Raw genomic sequence first — 19,069 nt, 5'->3', positions numbered from 1 at the left:
AAACATACTGCAACACTTTTTATTTGACCATCTCCAAGAAACTACAGCATCTGTTGTTTTGACAAGTCCCTTCCAATAACAATTCGCAGATTATCCAGCTTTCAATAAATCTGAATGTTATGTTCTTCTTACAGTTCCTTGAAATAAATTTGAGCAACATTGTGTACAAAATCACTGAGAGAGCACAATGGTTTGTTGCTGGAAAGCTTGGCGCCACTCGAACCTCAGATTAGCAGTGAGCTGAAATAACTTTGTAACGACGAATGGTGTTGGACACATGAGTGGAAGAGTCCAAGTAAACTTAAATCATGTTTGGACAGGTGCAACTAAAAGAGCAAGCAATTCAACTCTTTTTTTCTAGAGATATCATGCTCTCAGCTGAGCATCTGGACACCCTTCAATGTCCTATCACATGTTTTGCACATTCATAAGCTGTTTGAATGTGGATGGTGGTTTTTGGCAGTTGGAGGAAGGCCCCAAGTGGAGAGATGTTTACATGTCTTCATCTATCTCCAGTGGCTGTCCAAAAATCCAGATAATCCCAGCCATTATAGCTGAAATGGTGAGAATAGCCAGAAGTATTGCCCACCAATGAGCCTGCGAATCAGAAGAGAAAACAGTTTTCAAAAGAGATAAAAATAAAAACGGCCAGTGGTACTTGTTAGTGTACTGTATCACACCACGTCAAATGCTAACAAACCTTCATCCAGTCTGCCAAGTCATCAAACTCATCCAGTTTCAGAAAGGAATTTTTGAGCCTTGCAATAGGGCCATCTGCATCTAGGATTCGGCAGACATTGAACCTGTCGCAGTAGCCTTGGTTTCCGGAGCAGGGAGCCCCAGGCACCAATGCCACACGCTTGCCGCTAAAGTACTGCAGAAGAACCGAGGATGTGGTGCTTGCACAGGTATTAGGTTTGTCTAAGGAGATACCAATAATAGATATTAGTTAATACCAATAGTTGAAGTTGAAGTGTGTCATTTCTGCCCACTAGCATTACAAAACGAAATCGAAAAAAGTGACGAAAAACAGATCAATCCTGCCCCTATTCTAAGGTAATTGGTTGAGTCAATGTTGTTGTGTGAGCGTTTAATGTTTTTTGAAGATTGAGAAAATGACACATCACATTCAATAAAATAGTTATAAACAGAAAAATACATTTAAATTTGTGTCATAGTCAAACATTTTACAAGTTCAAAGCTGTTTAAGGAACTCCAATGCAAGCACATATGTGCTTGAGTTACTTTTTTATAGAGCAGAAATGTCACGGCAAATTGTCCACTAAAACAAACAGCTCTTTATGCATATTATTTATCTGGAGCCGTAAACACTTCTATTATGGCTGCACATTGTGGTTACCTCTCTGCTGGCAGCACATGTGGCACTTCTCAGTTTTATTCTCCCCCGGGCAGTCACATTGCAACATGCCGTACAATGCGCAAAGAGACAGGGCACATTCCTGCAGCATTGAGTTCAAGCCACAGTGAGACACTGATTATAGAGGAGCATCAAATTGTGTATCAGGACAATATGTACAGTAAAATAAAAAACTTCTTTACATTAGCCTAAATGATTTCATGCCCTGGGAATAGTTTCAGATTGTAACCATGTAAGTAAACTACTTCTTTATGGACCTCGTTTTGTGTACAGGGCCCTCGCCAAACTGATGCCACAAAGTTGAAAGCATCCAATTCTCTAGAATGTCATTGTGTGTCGTAGTATTTTTCTTCATTGGAATTAAGGGGATTGGACAAGCACATTAATTAGAATGGGTTGTCCACACACTTTTGTCCATATAATAAAATCATAATTATAATAGATTATAAAAGAGGCTTTTTCATTGTAAACGGGCTGTTCTCAATGAAAGCACACTTTAGCAGCACGTTGTACATTTCAAAAGCTCAAAAGGTTTTGAGAACAGCCAAACTGTCCCTTTTGAACGCACCCCGTTGAAACAGACGCGTGTACCCTTGTTGCATTTGGTCATGTTTGGCTTGTGGGGGGGTTCTGAACACACTGCAGAGGAACCGGTGCACACACTCTGTTCCCGACATTCAGAGGGTTCTTCACACTTCTGCCCAGCTTTGTTGAAGACACACTGTGAGCTGCAGCACAGGCCTTGACTAGGGCTAACACAGATATACAGTGAACGGTTACCACCAATTTTTGCTTCAAGCTCAATGACCCATATGTAACTGATGTGTCTTTTTGCTAACCTCCCCTTGGTGCGGAGAAAAAACTCAAAACGAAAAAAATAAAATAAACAAAAACAAACAAAAACTAAAAATGAATCAAAACAAAACATGGAACTACAAAACAAAAAGAACACACACACACACGCACACAAAAAATGAAAAAAACAAACACAAAATAAAACAAAACAATACTACAAAAAAATCAAATGAAATAACAAATCAGAAAAAGGAACAAATAACAAAAAACACGAAACTAAACAAAATGCGAAATAAAACAAAACATAAAAAATGTGAAACAAAAACAAAACAAAAAACATTATCATATGACAAAAATTCACAGGTCATACTGACACAAAATGGATTGATGCAAACCTGCATTGTTTGTCGGGCTTCAGTCGACACTCAACACCTGATGGTTCTTTCGAGCTGTAGCAGCATGTATCTTCATCGTGTCCCACGTCACATTCCTCACCCTCATCTATGATGCGGTTTCCACAAATAGGCTGCTGACTAACTGACAAGACAAAACAGGTACATCTCTACTCAGCTTGGACTCTGATCATCCATGGAGATAAAAACCCATTGAATGAGAGATTGAGAACCAAGAGAAAGAGAAGGCATGCTAACATTCTTTAGCATATTCATCCCCTCAAGGACTTGGTCAGGCTTCTTACCTACAAAGCATTTGTCCTTTTTGATAGTGAGAATACGACTCATGTGCCGCAGGCTGCAGGGGGAGAATCTGTCGCTGTTCTCCTCAATCTTGTAGGTGGCTTGAGGGAACATCAAAAACCTTCCTTTGCCACCGGTGATCTCAAGGTCTCCACAGTCAGAACCCTGGTCATGCTGCCACAGACAAAACATGGGAAGTTGCGTTATAAAATACACTGTAAAATCTACTATACATCAAGTTTTTGAGGGTTTAAAGAGGTCATTAGCCCAAAAATGAACATTTTGTCATTGTTTTGTAATTACTGAACATTTTATGACACCCAAAGTTAAAGTGCACTTCACGTCAATTACCGCCTTGGGCATGCATTGTTTTTCACTAATTCAATGCTCTGTTTACAATTATTCCTTACTTATATGGTAACTTTCTATGATACACAAATTACGTACACACTATAGTGTTGGATTGCTTTTCATTCACAGAAACGAAATGAGATAACTGGGCCAAAGGCCACTGGCCCCCTTCCAAGACCTCCCCATAAATCACTGGTGAAGAGGATCCTCTGATCCGCACCGCATCCCCAAACACAGTCTGGAAACAATTAGCTATGCCTGTTATCCAGCCATTGCCAAATGCGTCTTTACATGTAAAGGAACGCAAACAGCTGGACCAGAGCAGAACTAATCTGCCCAAGAACTATATAGAACACTGTAGCCTTAGAAAGTGTGAAAAACATGGCTAGTACAGGTGGCGGGCAGTATAGATACTGTAGTTTTAGAAAGGTCAGACACTGGGAGCAGCAGCACAAGCCCTGACTAGGACTGACACAGATATACACCGATCAGCCACAATATTAAAACCACCTGCCTAATATTGTGTAGGTTCCCCTCATGCTGCCAAAACAGCACCAAACAGCATCTCAAAATAGCATTCTGAGATTATAATCTTCTCACCACAATTGTACAGAGTGGTTATCTGTGTTACTGTAGACTTTATCAGTTCGAACCAGTCTGGCCAATCATGCCACTGTCGAAATCACTGAGATCACATTTTTTTCCCCATTCTGATGGTTGATGTGAACATTAACTGAAGCTCATGATCCGTATCTCCATGATTTTATACACTGCACTGCTGCCACACGATTGGCTGATTAGATAATCGCATGGATGATTGTTGGTGCCAGACCGGCTGGTTTGAGTATTTCTGTAACTGCTGATCTCCTGGGATTTTCACACACAACAGTCTCTAGAATTTACTCAGAATGGTGCCAAAAACAAAAAACATCCAGTGAGCGGCAGTTCTGTGGACGGAAACGCCTTGTTGATGAGAGAGGTCAATAGAGAATGGCCAGACTGGTTTAAACTGACAAAGTCTACGGTAACTCAGATAACCGCTCTGTACAATTGTAGTGAGAAGAATATCATCTCAGAATGCTATTTTGAGATGCGGGTTGGTGCTGTTTTGGCGGTACAAGGGGGACCTACACAATATTAGGCAGGTGGTTTTCATTTTGGCTGATCAATGTAGAATGAATGGTTAAAACAAATTGTTTTTTCATGCCAACTGACCCATGTGACACCGATGTGTATTTTTACACTAAGGGGCCATTCAGATCGAATGATTCTTACGTAAAAAAAAAATAAAACAAATTAAAAAAGCTAGTGTCAGCTCAATGATTAGAGCAGAATCCAGGAGTCTCAAAACTCGTTTTTTAAAAAGTTTAATATTTTTTAATTTGACATAGTATCCTAAAAATGCAGGACGCGGCGCAGCAGTCAAAGACATTGCTTAAGTGCATGTTTACACTAAAAACATTTAAAAACAGCACAGATGGACGCAAAAACATATTTGGTGTGAATGGCCCCTAACAGGCAGCAAACTAAGCATTCTCTACAATATATTGTTCATAATAACTGACGTGTCATGCTATGCTAAAGCATGATATCCAACAAAAATAGCCAAGCATCTGACAACAGCTTCTCAGCACGAATGTTCGAAACATTCGAATTTCAGCGATATTTGAAATGCAAGCCCACCTTAACAAAAATCTAGAATTCTGAAAACTTGCCGCTAATTTTCCACTCATTACTTTCACATGTAAATGAGCTTGCAATTGGCCACAAATGTTTGGCAGAAGTTCAAAGCTCTTCACCTGTAGTGGTGAACCTGCAGTAAACCTTTGGTGACAATGAAAAGTTTGCTGCGAAGCTCATTTGCATTAGAAAATAATGAGTGACAAAGTTGCAGCAAGTTTGTGGCAAGTTTGTCAGAACTCTTGATTTTTGTAAGGGCAGTGCTCCCGGCTGAAAAGCTTAGACTAGTATGAATTTTCATGATGTGGTGCTGGTCTAGCAGGTGGACCATAGCTATTTGATATCAGCCAGCTGTTGGGGATGACAGAGAGAGGCATCGCACTTACAGGAGCTCCAAGACTATGGCCCAACTCATGGGCAAAGGTCAGGTGCACGTGTTTGGCAGAAAGGTAGTAGCCGTAGTTCTGCAGGGTGATCAGACCTGTGTTGTGGCTGCAATTGCGACCAGCCTTCTCGACCATCTGAGAGCAGATTCCTCCCCAATTATCTAAGGAATAAGAGAGAGGAGATGACATGGTGTCTGGCAAAGGATTCAAATAAAAATGTAAATAAGAACCATTTCAGACTGTCCCAAAAACAAACATGATATCGTCCTGGTTACTGTCGTAACCTCCGTTCCCTTATGGAGGGAACGAGATGTTGTGTCAATGTAGTGACACTAGGGGTCACTCTTGGGAGCCCTAAGTACCTCCGCTTTTTGAAAAAAGGCCAATGGGAATTGGCGAGTGGAATTTGCATGCCACTCCCCCGGACATACGGGTATAAAAGGAGCTGGCGTGCAACCACTCATTCAGGTTTTGTGCTGAGGAGCCGAGACAAGGTCCCGGCCATTTCAGTGGGTAGTTCAATGTTGTGGCCAGAGGGACACAACATCTAGTTCCCTCCAACAGGGAACGGAGGTTGCGAAAGTAACCAGGACGTTCCCTATCTGTCACTCACTCGACGTTGTGTCGATGTATTTAGAGTGGAAATACGTCACATGGTCTTACCGAGTCTTGTCGGATGTCATGTGGAGAAGTTCCATGGTAGGTCCTACCCAACGGGGGGAGGTGTTCTACAAACACGGTGACTGGGGGCAGAGGAACCTCTGCCCAAGGAAGATGCAGTATACCGACAGGGAAATGATTTAGCGGAAGATATATCACATGGGGTCACCTATGGGGAACCAATGCATGTGGAGCACCGACCCCAGTACAGGGCTTAGTTAGCACGTGTACTGGGCCAGCAGCGAGTTTCTCCACAAACTCGTCTGCCACAGGGCTAAGGAGGAAAGTCATCCAGGGATCACAACTTGTGAACACGACTGGGAGTCAAAAGCACACGTCTTCACCTCATGGGAGGGGAAAGGTGCTATGCACAAGCGGTACACCCGGCCAGCTGTCCCAGAACTTACCTGCTTGTACCTTACAACACACGGAACGAAAACCGGCTCAACCCGGAGATTATAGAACCTCGCAAAGGTGTTGGGTGTTGCCCAGCCCGCTGCTCTGTAGATGCTACCAAAGAGGCGCCACTGGTCAGGGCCCAGGAGGCCACTACACTCCTAATAGGGGAGCCGCTGGGGTGGCTTGCTTTCTTACGAAGGCAAGCCGCGACAGCAACATTGCCATGGTCATGTTCTCGCAATGAGGACAAGACCCATCCACGAACGATGTTTCTGTGTGGGCAGCGCCCAGACACGTAAGGCAGCGATCGTGGCCGTCAGAAGCGGAGAGATAACGACCGCAACCAGGAATAACACACAAACGGAAAGGCATATTTAAAAAGACGTTCCGTGTGTGCCGCTCTTTTAGGATAGAAAATATACTCTTTTTAGAATATACTCTTTTGTTTGCTCTGCCGAAGTGCCCAGGGGCGTTCTCTGCACTCCACGGGTGCAGAGGGGGAGAAGCAGCTGAAATGCGCCGTAAAATCCAGCAGTTTGAGGTGAACTGAATTCAGTGCACTGAATGCAATCGCTCAGCTCTGAAGAGAAAATCTGAATGAGTGGTTGCATGCCAGCTCCTTTTATACCCATATATCCGGGGCAGTGGCATGCAAATTCCACTCGCCAATTCCCATTGGCCTTTTTTCAAAAAGCAGAGGTGTTTAGGGCTCTCAAGAGTGACCCCTAGTGTCACTACATCGACACTACATCGAGTGAGTGACAGATAGGGAACTACAGTTCTACTATTCATGGTTAATTTGTGGCACAAGTCTATTTTTTTATTTTTATTTTGTCTTTTCGGGTTTGGAACAACAATGATGAGTAAATGATGACAAATTTTCATTGTTGCCTGTAGTTGAATGATCCCTTTAGCCCCACTACTTGTTCATGGTTTCCTGGTAGTATAACAGCACATTGTGCAATAAACCTCGGGCAGACCAACCAAGGAAAGGCTTTAACAGCAAAACAGTCAAGCTTAGGTTCACTCAGGACATTTTTCTTGAGTTCTAGTTTAAATCCAGCCAACTATATGTTTGCTCCCTTGACTAGGTTCAAGGTAAAGGCATCCTGTCTCCTAGAAATGGATGTGTCATGTGGGCTTAGCTGGGCTGAAATATCTCCTGCCATGATTTACACAAAGAACGAGAAGAAACCCCTAGCAGAGCTGCTTACTTTTCTCTTATGGGCTCCCCTGTGCTTCGAGCTTATATAATGCCAACAGAGAATTTTACTGCTGATCACAAACAGCTGGTTTTTTCACACAGCACTAACCAATTACATCATCTCAGACTAAAGTATGCTGCTGGGTTGTAACATGGGCTTGACTTTGTTGGTCAGTAGTTGGTCAATGAGATCAGCTTGTTCATGAAAGGAGGTGGGGATTCATTTCTGAAATTGCAATTATCAATGCGGTTATAATGTTCAGAATTGCAGCTGTTTGAAACTGTTTTAATGGAAAAAGTTATAAATCTTTCAAAAGTAATCTCTAAACATTCCTATTTTCAGCTCAACTGATTTACATAAAATATTAGCTCTTTGTATGTCTATAGGTGGAAATGATAATGTTATTAATAATCTTATGACTATGAAAACTCTTACTATAGCGCATGACTTGTGAGGTGATTCAGTTTAACATTTGCATTACATAACTACATTCACAAGCTTGTTCAAACATTATCAAATTAGAACATTGTACTTGCGATGCAAAGGACCGGAGTAGAAGTCCTGAAGAGAAGGTGATTATTTTTAATTTTATAATTCTGAATATATGTTTGTAAATCCTAATATATTGTATTAATCCTAAATATATTGTTATAATTCTGAAAATATATTGTTATAATTCTGAAAATATATTGTTATAATTCTGAATATACAGTATACTGTATTTAGAAATCCAAATGTATAGTTATAAATCCGGACTATATTGTTATAATTCTGAATATATATTTGTAATCCGAATATATAGTTATAAATCCTGAATATATTGTTATATTTCTGAATATATATTTATAAATCCAAATATATAGTTATAAATCCTGAATATATTGTTATAATCTCGATCAGACTCATCGAGATGACGATGAGTCTGAATACAGAAGGGAGGTTGAACAGCTGGCTGTCTGGTGCAGTCAAAACAACCTTGAGGTGAACATGCTCAAAACGGTGGAGATCATTGTGGACTTTAGGAGAAACACCCCAACACTGATCCCCCTCACCATTCTAAACAGACTGTGGCAGCAGTGGAGTCATTCAGGTTCCTGGGTACTACCATCTCACAGGACCTGAAGTGGGAGACCCACATTGACTCCATTGTGAAAAAGGCCCAGCAGAGGTTGTACTTCCTTCGCCAGCTGAGGGACTTCAACCTGCCACAGGCGCTGCTGATACAGTTCTACTCAGACTACAAAGGAGAGTTTGGACTGCTGAGAGGATTATTGGTTGCCCCCTGCCCCCCCTTCAAGAACTATACACTTCCAGAGTGAGGAAAAAGGCTGGAAAATCACTCTGGACCCCACTCACCCTGCCCACTACCTTTTTGAACCGTTGCCTTCTGGCCACCGCTTCAGAGCTCTGAGCACCAGAACCATCAGGCACAGGAACAGTTTTTTCCCTCAGGCTATCCATCTCATGAACAGTTAAACTGCCCCATTGAGACATAACTATGTGCAATACACAATTTAGTCTTTCTTATATTTATCCAACACATCCAACCTCTTCTGCCATTTCATTCCTCTGAGAGAGAAAAAAAAAAAAACATTTGCACTGTACATAACAGATTGTATTAGATTTGCACTACCCATGTGTATGTATGTATGTGTCTGTAAGTATGTGTATAATTAGTTTTATTTTTTATTATTATCTATGTCTTGCTACTGTTTTTGTATTGTTTTTGTATTGTTGTACACTGGAAGCTTCTGTCACCAAGACAAATTCCTTGTATGTGTAAGCATACTTGGCAATAAAGCTCATTCTGATTCTGAATATTTTGTTGCAAATTTCTTCTCTTGTACAGTTGCACATATTATGACAAGAATAGGGTTTAACTTTGCACAGACAAGGAATTCTTAACGTAAAATGTTTAACTTGTGGCTATAATTTTGCAATAGTGTGCATGTTAACATTTATTTAACGCATTGCCTCGTTAACTTCCATTGTAAGTGCTTTACTGTAATTGCAAAAAACGAAGTCACATTTACTTTTGTAGTTAATCAATATTATGCCACAAATGCTGTCAAGCGTAACTTGAATTAAACCCTGAACATTTTTTAAAAGACAGGTGGATGTGGTCCAAGTCACAATATTTTAAATTATGTCAAGTCATTTTTATTTGTATAGCGCTTTTCACAACACACATCTTTTCATTGATTAAATATGATTGTAAATTGTGTATAAAATTAAATAATTAAATAATAATTGTATTTAGAACCCCAGTGAGCAAGCTGAAGGCGACTGTGGCAAGGAACACAAAACTCCATAAGATGTTGGTTAATGGAGAAAAATAACCTTGAGAGAAACCAGACTCATTGTGGAGGCCAGTTCCCCTCTGGCTAAAATCATAAATATAATGCCAATATTAATTATGTATAGTGCAAGTCATGGTTTAAAATTATTAAATTAATAAGTGTTAAAGGCTAGTGTTTAAACAAAGATTTTGTATGAACTGTAAGATTAGTGTCTAATCTCTTTGAAGTCCATCCTGGATTAATTGCAGAAATTAATCCATTGTCCTTGTTATTTGGCTGATGAAGGCTTTTGTTGGCAGTTAATTGATAGTCTATGTATTCCTTTCAAAAGTGTAGTCTATCAATAGACCAAGGTGATGTAGGCAGAGATCAGTGAACCGGCCAGTCATTTCGGTAAGGGCTATCCTAAATTTGAAGTATCCCATGTCTTATGGTTGGAGTTGGCATCAGTTCATCCTCTAAAGTCCATCATAATAGACTGAAGTGGTGTCTGGCTGGCACTGGCTGCATTTAGTCATCATCACTCAGAGACACGTAGCAGTGGAGAAATACCAGAGAATACCAGAGAAACCACCCACCTTTAATCCAAAAACATCCACTTCTCTACAATGAACATGCTGCTTAATGCAGGGCAGTTTGCCTTTGTTAGGTTAATTTGATTGACAGAGCTGCCCAACCCCCTCGGCTCATTTTCAGTCCTGGGGCCGTTGTTGGTCAAGGAAGTTTTTGCAGATGTCTTGGCTATACTTTCCAGTGCCAAACAGTGCAAACTGCCCAACTATGACACAATAACTTTCCAGCATGTCTAATCATAATTTATACTTAAGTTTATGCATTATGATTCCTGGAATGATCACATGTTTGTCAGCTAGAGCACTTAAAAGTCACATCAAAGTCAAGGGTACAATGAAGTGGCCAGCCTGAATGAACAAATAAAACTGTGCCCTTCCATATTGAATTGTATTGTGCATTAAACACAAATAGTGGATAATGTATTAGCATGGTGTGTGAATTTTATTGTGCATCAAGATTCAGAATTAACAACTGGATCCCTTTCAATACACTAGTGTGAATTTGTATCAAACTGGCGCGGCCTATAATGCTGAATTTGAATTTGAATGGTAAAGTCAGGAAGAGGAAATGACTAAATTGCAATTAAAGGGAATTCACAGTTACACAACAGAGGAATTGCAATAGGTTTTGTGACAAAACATAATTACATAAATCCTTTTGACCAAATTAACATACTGTATTTATTCCCTGGTATGTAGAATTTTTTTTTATGAATACAATTGATTATGACTTATTGGTAACACTTCAAAATAAGATTCTAATTGTTAAAGGGATAGTTCACCCAAAAATGAAAATTCTCTGATCATTCACTCACCTTCATGCCATCTCAGATGTGTATGACTTTCTTTCATCTGCTGAACACAAATTGTGATTTTTAGAAGAATATCTCAGCTCTGTAGGCCCATACAATGCAAGTGAATGGTGACCAGAACTTTCTAAAAATAAAAAAAAAGTCAGCATAAAAGTAATCCATAAGACTCCAGTGGTTGAATCAATATCTTCAGAAACATTATGATATGTGTGGGTGAGAATCAGATCACTTTCACATTCTTCTTCTTGTGTTTTTGATGATTCACATCCTTCGTGTATATCGCCCTCTACTGGGCAGGGAGAAGAATTTTAAGCAAAAAAGTACTTAAATATTGATCTGTTTCTCAACCACACCTATCATATTGTGTCTGAACACATGGATTTAAACACTGGAGTCATATGGATTATGATGCCCTTATGTGATTTTTGGAGCGTCAAAATTTTGGAGTTGCATTGTATGGACCTACAGAGCTGAAATATTCTTCTAAAAATCATAATTTATATTCTGCAGATGAAAAAGTCATACACATCTGGGATGGCATGAGGGTGAGTAAATGATGGGTGAATTTTCATTTTTGGGTGAACTATCCCTTTAATATTAGTAAATGCATGAATTATCATGCACAAACATTGAACATTATTTTTGGTAACATTTTAAAATAAGGTTGCATTTGTTAACATTAGTTAATGCATTAGTTTTCATAAACTAACAATTAACAATATTTTACAGCATTTATTAATCTTGGTTAATGTTAAATTATTTAGTTTGTTCATGTTAGTTTATAATGCATTAACATATACAATTTTACATTTTAAAATTCTATTAGTGTATGTTGTAATTAACATTAACCAAGAAAAATAAATGTTGTGAAATTATTGGTCATTATAGTTCATGTTAACTAATGTAGTTAACTAATTTTATCAAATTCAACCTTATTGTGAAGTGTTATCCCATTTTATTTGACTTTTTACAGAATTTATTCATCTTAGTTAATGTTAACTTATGAAAATACTATTGTTCATTGTTAGTTCACTGATATAACAAACAACTTATTAAAAAAATTTATGTTGAAATTAACATTAACCAAGATTAATACAAGATGTGCATTGTAAGTATTGTTCATTTTTAGATCATGTTAATGAATGTAGTTAATTATTGTTAACAAATACAACTTATTGTAAAGTGCTACAGACAATGTGCTATTTCTAAATTCAATACTGTCAAAAACAATTAACGGCATCAAAAATCTTGCGTATCAGCACCACAAAATGTCTACCACATTGCTTTCAGATAACTATATAAACATAAATACTGACTTCAACATTGTGAGTACTTCACCATAGAGGCAAGTCTGTAAAAAGGAATGTGGTCATCCCACTTCTTTGGTGGATAAGGGATGGGGCGGGGGCAGAGGTCTAGAGCGCATACCTCTCTGGTCACATGTCATCAATTCAGTGGGCTCACACCCCCTTTCTCAGCCAATCACAATTCACTGTGGTCAAACGTATGGCAACATTCAAGGATCTCGGTGGGCTGTACCTTATAATGCAACAATAATAACCAAAACAATGACTGACTGTTTACTGGAAATGTGAGATCCCAGTGACATTCAGATTTTGTGACCAAAGTGAGGCCTGGGGATGTTTCCAATGCACCATCTCTGCGAATGCATCCTTGAGTCATGCAATTTGTTGGTGTAGCAATTAACAATTCATTTCAGTGAAAAAAACAAACAGTATTGCTCGAATGATCGGATTGCTATCTGTCTTGAATGCATCTGAAAGGACATTTAAACTTGGTTTTACATGATCAGATAGCTAAGCGATCAGTAAAAACACGTGAAGAGATCAAGTGCAAATACCCCCAACTTATGCTGTGTTTTGGATACTGGTTTGCAAATGTCCCCACCAGCAAGGGCGTAGATTTGGCTTGAACATTGGGGGTGTTGAAGCGTGAAGCATTTACATATTACCATTGATCATGGTATAAATAATGGGAGGGGGGGGGTACTTGCTTGTTTTGATTATATGCCCCCTGCCCATCAGGTGTCTTAGCTAGCTTAACCAGAAAGGGTTCCACTGCCAACCAGATTCACCAGAAAGATGATGCCAGCTGGCCAGCATTTTTTGTGGTGAATAGCTTTGCTAGTTCACTAGTGCACCAGCACCAAATTAGCCTGAACCAGTATAGAAAATTCAAGATGAATGATGAATGCATTGCATGAATGCATCAGTAAAGATGTGAGATGTCTTATTTATGACGTTTAAAAACTTATTGATATTCAGATTTAAAGGGGCCGACAGCTAAGGTCATGTCATGTCTTGTAGGGGAAGTTGCCAATATGGAATGCTGCAGTTATTGTGTTACTGCGTGGAATGTTAATTACTAGGTGGCAATACACAAGCAGCAGTCACAAAAAACAAAATACTAACAACACAGTTGAAGCTCTCATAAAAAAACATAATCGGGTTCCGAATAGCCGTGTAGGGATTTAACAGATTAGGGGAGAATAGGGCAAGTTGTCACAAGGGCATCTAAATAACTAAAATTTTGAGTAAAAAGTATTCTGTGCTAAAGCCCCCCCGTTATTGACAGTATGACAAATACATTTATCTTAAAGGGATAGTAGTGAAAATCCTTTTAACTACAGAACACAAATGAAGATTTTTAGAAGAATATTCAGCTCTGTAGGTCCACACAATGCAAGTGAATGGTGATCAGACCTTTGTAGCTCCAAAAATCACAAAAGTAAACATAGAAGTAATCCATATGACTCCAGTGTTTAAATCCATATCTTCAGAAGTTATATAATAAATGTGGGTGAGAAACAGATCAAAATTTAAGTCAGTTTTTACACTAAATCTCCACTTTCACTTTTACATCTGAAAGTTAAAGTTAAAGTGGAGATTTATAGTAAAATATTGTTCTGATTCTCACCCACATTTATTATATCGCTTCTGAAGATATGGATTTAAACACTAGAGTCATATGGATTACTTTTTTGTTTCCTTTATGTAATTTTTGGAGCTACAAAGGTCTGATCACCATTCACTTGCATTGTATGTATGGACCTACAGAGCTGAAATATTCTTCTAAAAATCTTCTTTTGTGTTCTGCTGAAGAAAGAAAGTCATACACATCTGGGATGGCATGAAGGTGTGTACATTTTGAGAGAATTTTCATTTTTTGGGTGAACTATCCCTTTAATGGCTCCAGGACTATATGAACCAGTGAACTTGTGAAATGATATTGCTGTAATAGCTGTTGGGTGAAAAGTGAATACAACAAAACCACACTAGCATACATTAAGACAAAAGTCGACTTTATAATGAAGGAAGATTTTAACTGAATGGTTAAACCGTCTTCTGTTATCCAAAATAATGTATTGATATTTTTTGCATGTGTCCTTTTCCATTTTTTGCTGTTTTATACTTGTTCTACTATTTAAATTTGGCTAAAAAGCCTACTGTAAGCTATTATGGCACGTTTCCAAGGTGACAACTTCTTAGCCTTTAAAAAGGCTGTTGGGGCAGGTTGTCACAAAAGGTTAATATGTGTTTGATCTTTTTTCCTGGGCAATAATTGAGGAAATGTTTCATAGATTTTTATTAATTACTTTTACGTGTGTGGCTGTACAGAAACTGACAAATCTGCAGTCAGTGGAGTAAAAAGCGGGCAAAAGAGTGAAGCGACTAGCCCTGGTCTCTTCTATATACAGTAGGTATTTTGTTTTTAAACATGTTTATCATTATCTACTTCCTTGCATTGTATGGGGCATACAGTAGCTTGTCTGCTTCTCTGATTAGAGTCTTTGTAAACAAATAATTTACGAGGAAGTCTCAAATGGTGTATTTTGTGATTTGATCCACATGTGTTCAATAAAACTCTCAAAACGACATTAAATTACATAAAAACTTCCTGGAAGATCGTTTCTCTGAATTTTACATTCTCAGAAGTACTTCCCATAGACCCACACTCCACACCCAACTCCCATAACATCCACCCATTAAAATATTTTCAATAGGGTGTCCTGGGTTGAGTGATGTTATCAGATAGCTTTACTTTAATATCATGTCACATCAAGGACGACCATGGACAGAGGTCACATACCAAAGGCCTTATTGGAGTACAAAGCCCAGTTAGCTGCCACTGAGTAAAACAATATTCAACTAGCAGCCTCCACGTGACATTTGTTGTGGCCGTCTATGAGGTGACTATCTAGAGTGGATGGACTGAAATCTAACCTGCTTTTCCTCCCCAGGCCAGACCGAGAACTCCACTGAAGTCCCTGTTTGTCAAGAGATATGACAGGCAGTAGTCACCCCAGTCCATCTCTGAAAACAAACTTAACAGCTTCTCAGGCCCAATGTGATTGTTGTCCAAGGGACTGCTGGGATCTTCCTCTGTGGCCACCTGTGTTTATTTTAATTGACCAAATTAATATTCAGTGAATATATGCAGATGTGAAAAGGACAAAACAAGGACAAACAGAAGACTTACGGAGAGGAATTTCACTTTGAAGTTGACCAAATCTATCCCGTCAAAGTCAGCTTTGTCAAAAATGTCATTAACTGCTTTCATGTAGGAGGCGACCTGTAAAAATATTGATGCACATTAAGCAATTAAGCTTCTATAAATGCACGGATAAATGGATGGTGCTGTAGAATTAGAAGAACAGGCTCATAAGAGTTATTTGTTCGGTAATCAAACTACACTGAATGCACTGTATTTTTCACACTGTAGATTCAAAAGAACCAGCTCAATAGATTCATTCGTTCGGTAATCGCACTACACTGAACGCACTGTATTTTTCACACTGTAGATTCAAAAGAACCAACTCATTAGATTCATTCGTTCGGTAATCGAACTACACTGAACGCACAGTATTTTTCGCACTGTAGATTCAAAAGAACCAGCTCATTAGAGTCATTCATTCGGTAATCGAACTACACTGAACGCACAGTATTTTTCGCACAGTAGATTCAAAAGAACCAGCTCATTAGAGTCATTTGTTCAGTAATCGAACTACACTGAACGCACTGTATTTTTCGCACTGTAGATTCAAAAGAACCAGATCATTAGTCACTCACATTTGGGAATCAGACTACACTGAACACACTGTGTCAGAGAATGAGACAAAGAGACCTGAGAGCAGAGGAACAGTTCAAAGGATTTATTAACAATAAATATCAACTTCCACTGTGCTGGCGAAGACTGAGGATCCCGCCACCAGCTGCAGTTGTGGGGAGGAGTTTGAGGATGCGTGTGCACCATGGCCGCGCAATGGGCAAATCCATGAATAGTGTGTTCGCAGGAGAGTGTGTGCATTGTGGAAGTCAGGAGCAGATTCGTAGGAATCCTCTGTTGAAGTGTAGTGAGGTGCAGAGAACAACGCCCAGCAGACTGGAAGGCAATCACTTTCCCGACACGCGGGCAGAGACGAGGAGTCCTTCATTGAAGACTCGTAAGCGCAGTGAATAAGCTTACAGCAAACTGGAAGGCATCCACACTCCCGACACGCGGGCAGAGATGGGCAACCAAACAGATACACGAGACAGGACCAACTAGGCAGAGAAAGTGAGGTAGGTAAGTTACTTCACATCAAACAACAATCTAGCAAAGATACTGAGAACACAAAGGGCTTAAGCAGGGAGTGAATCAGTGGAGAAACAGGTGCTGCTAGCACGCTAATTAGTGGCATGATCAGCGTTCCCTTGGAAACAATCAATGTTCCCATGGAAACACTGATCACGCATGGCAGAAGCGCTTGTGAGACATGAGGGAGAGAAAACAACAAAACACACAGAACAAACCGACAAACTCAACAGTGCCGTGAAACACTGTATGTTGCACGCTGTAGATTCAATTTGTTTGGTAATCAAACTACACTGAACACGCTTTATGTTTCACGCTGGGGATTCAAAAGAACCGGCTCATTGGTCTTTTGTTCAGGAATTGGACTACACTGGTACCGCTGTAATTTGCATGTTGTAGATTCAAAAGAACCAGGTCATTATAATAATTCGTTTGGGAATCAGACTACATTGAAAACGCTTATATATTTTGCACTGTAGTTTCAAAAGAAGCAGCTCATTAGAGTCATTCATTCACGAATCAGAGTGCACTGAATACGCTGTAAGTTTCATGCTATTGATTCAAAAGAACTGGCTCATAAGAGTCATTTGTTCTGGAATCAGACTACACTGAAAACGCTTTTATATTTTGCACTGTAGTTTCAAAAGAACCGGCTCATTAGAGTCATTCGTTAGGGAATCGGACTACAATGAACAAGCTGAATGTTTATGCTGTAGATTCAGTAGCGGGGCAGAGATGCCACTGAATATCACAGCAGGAAACAATGTCAGTGAGTATTTTAGTAAGGTGTTCGGTCTGCATTGGCAGAAAATTACACATTTGGGAACCGTTAACAGAACCGAAAGTCATGAAAATCATACAGTTCCTGTATTTTTTAAAGAAATGTAAAAAAAAAAAAAATAAAAAAAAAAAAATACATCTGATCTGATCCATTTAAAAAAGTGTCAGCAACATACATGACAAAAAGATACGCCATGTGCATTCCTTTCATTACGGTAATCTTATCAAACTATTTGATCAACTGAGACACTTCAGAGTGCCCTTGCTTTAGTTGCAACAGAGTTCTCCAGAGAGTCTCTTGCCCCAGTCACCATCAGTGGAATGTGGCACAATTCCCTGGAGAGAATGCAATTACTCTGGGGTCAGTTGCACACAGTGGAGAGGCAAGAGCTGGTATGATGCCTGGCAAGGAATATGTCCAATAGAGCAGCAATCTGGTCACTGTCCCTTACAATGAGCAGGCCAAGACCAACATATTAGCACATCGCAGCTGTGATTACTGAATGATTAAAGTAATGTGCAATAACACTAAGACATGGCATAAAGCCTGGGCACCGACACCCTGTTCTGTGAACTCAAACACTTCTGAACACTTCTGAAGCTGAAAACAGAATGAAGTATATATTGTGTTTACAAATACAGTATAAATGTATTTAAAAAAAGTATTAGGGCTTACAAAATGTGGCATTTTATAAAGATGTTTTTATTTTATTTGTGTTATGGCCAGTAGACAGGTCATAATTGTCAGTCACAACAGAATAAAACAATTAAAAATATTTAATTCAATTTGGATGGTTTCCCATATTCATGTGCCGCATTAGTACTGTGATTGCAGATGATAATGCCACGGTACTTTAATATACTGTATATTAATATATATGTACCATGGTACTGAAATGTATGAACCATGTTACAATGTTTAAATTTTACTGCAAGATACTTCCAAGAATGCAATGGTACATTTTGGTGTCTTAATTGTTAAAGCAGTTTATTTTTTTAACTTAAAAAAACGCAAAGAACACAGATAAACAAAATAATACATAAATCAAATTTGCATTATCTGCCAATGTAGTTTTAAATTTATTCTGACTGCAGAAACGTATTTTAGGAATATTTGACATTAAATAAAAACATCCACCAGCTGTACAGAGAAAAATAAAAACATTGCTTAACTACCAAAAATAACAACCAGACAATGGGAACTATCCCCCAAAAATAATGGGTGAGTGTGGAGGGGGTCTAGCACCCGGAACACTGCAATCTGGAAAACTCATCAGATAAAAGACAAATACGGTTACTTAAACTTGTGGAAATCCTGCCTTTTATCTTCAGCATACAAACGTTACATAATATTACATTTTGTCCAGACGTATGCTCAAGAACATTGTTTTGCACAGCCACAGTAAAGAAATTGGCAAAGGTCCAGGTTTGACACACCACCCCACAATTTCGCCGAATTCT

The 19,069-nt window shown here is 39.1% G+C and overlaps 1 protein-coding gene across 1 annotated transcript in view; it reads right to left on the bottom strand.

Moving 5' to 3' along the window:
• si:ch1073-396h14.1 (disintegrin and metalloproteinase domain-containing protein 10) overlaps positions 1-19,069 on the bottom strand; it is a 32,786-nt gene continuing 13,717 nt past the window's right edge. Inside the window, exons 7-15 of the mRNA XM_051695062.1 lie at positions 15,734-15,826; positions 15,478-15,646; positions 5,286-5,446; positions 2,871-3,042; positions 2,569-2,710; positions 1,947-2,130; positions 1,361-1,460; positions 701-921; positions 1-597 (exon numbers count right to left, since the gene is read on the bottom strand). Of these exons, the coding sequence (XP_051551022.1) occupies positions 493-597; positions 701-921; positions 1,361-1,460; positions 1,947-2,130; positions 2,569-2,710; positions 2,871-3,042; positions 5,286-5,446; positions 15,478-15,646; positions 15,734-15,826 (1,347 nt within the window). The 3' untranslated portion in view covers positions 1-492. The remainder of the gene's footprint in view (positions 598-700; positions 922-1,360; positions 1,461-1,946; positions 2,131-2,568; positions 2,711-2,870; positions 3,043-5,285; positions 5,447-15,477; positions 15,647-15,733; positions 15,827-19,069) is intronic.

The sequence above is a fragment of the Myxocyprinus asiaticus genome, chromosome 50, assembly GCF_019703515.2.
Source record: "Myxocyprinus asiaticus isolate MX2 ecotype Aquarium Trade chromosome 50, UBuf_Myxa_2, whole genome shotgun sequence".
Classification (NCBI taxonomy): Eukaryota; Metazoa; Chordata; class Actinopteri; order Cypriniformes; family Catostomidae; genus Myxocyprinus; species Myxocyprinus asiaticus.
This window is presented reverse-complemented; position numbering and strand designations above follow the sequence as displayed.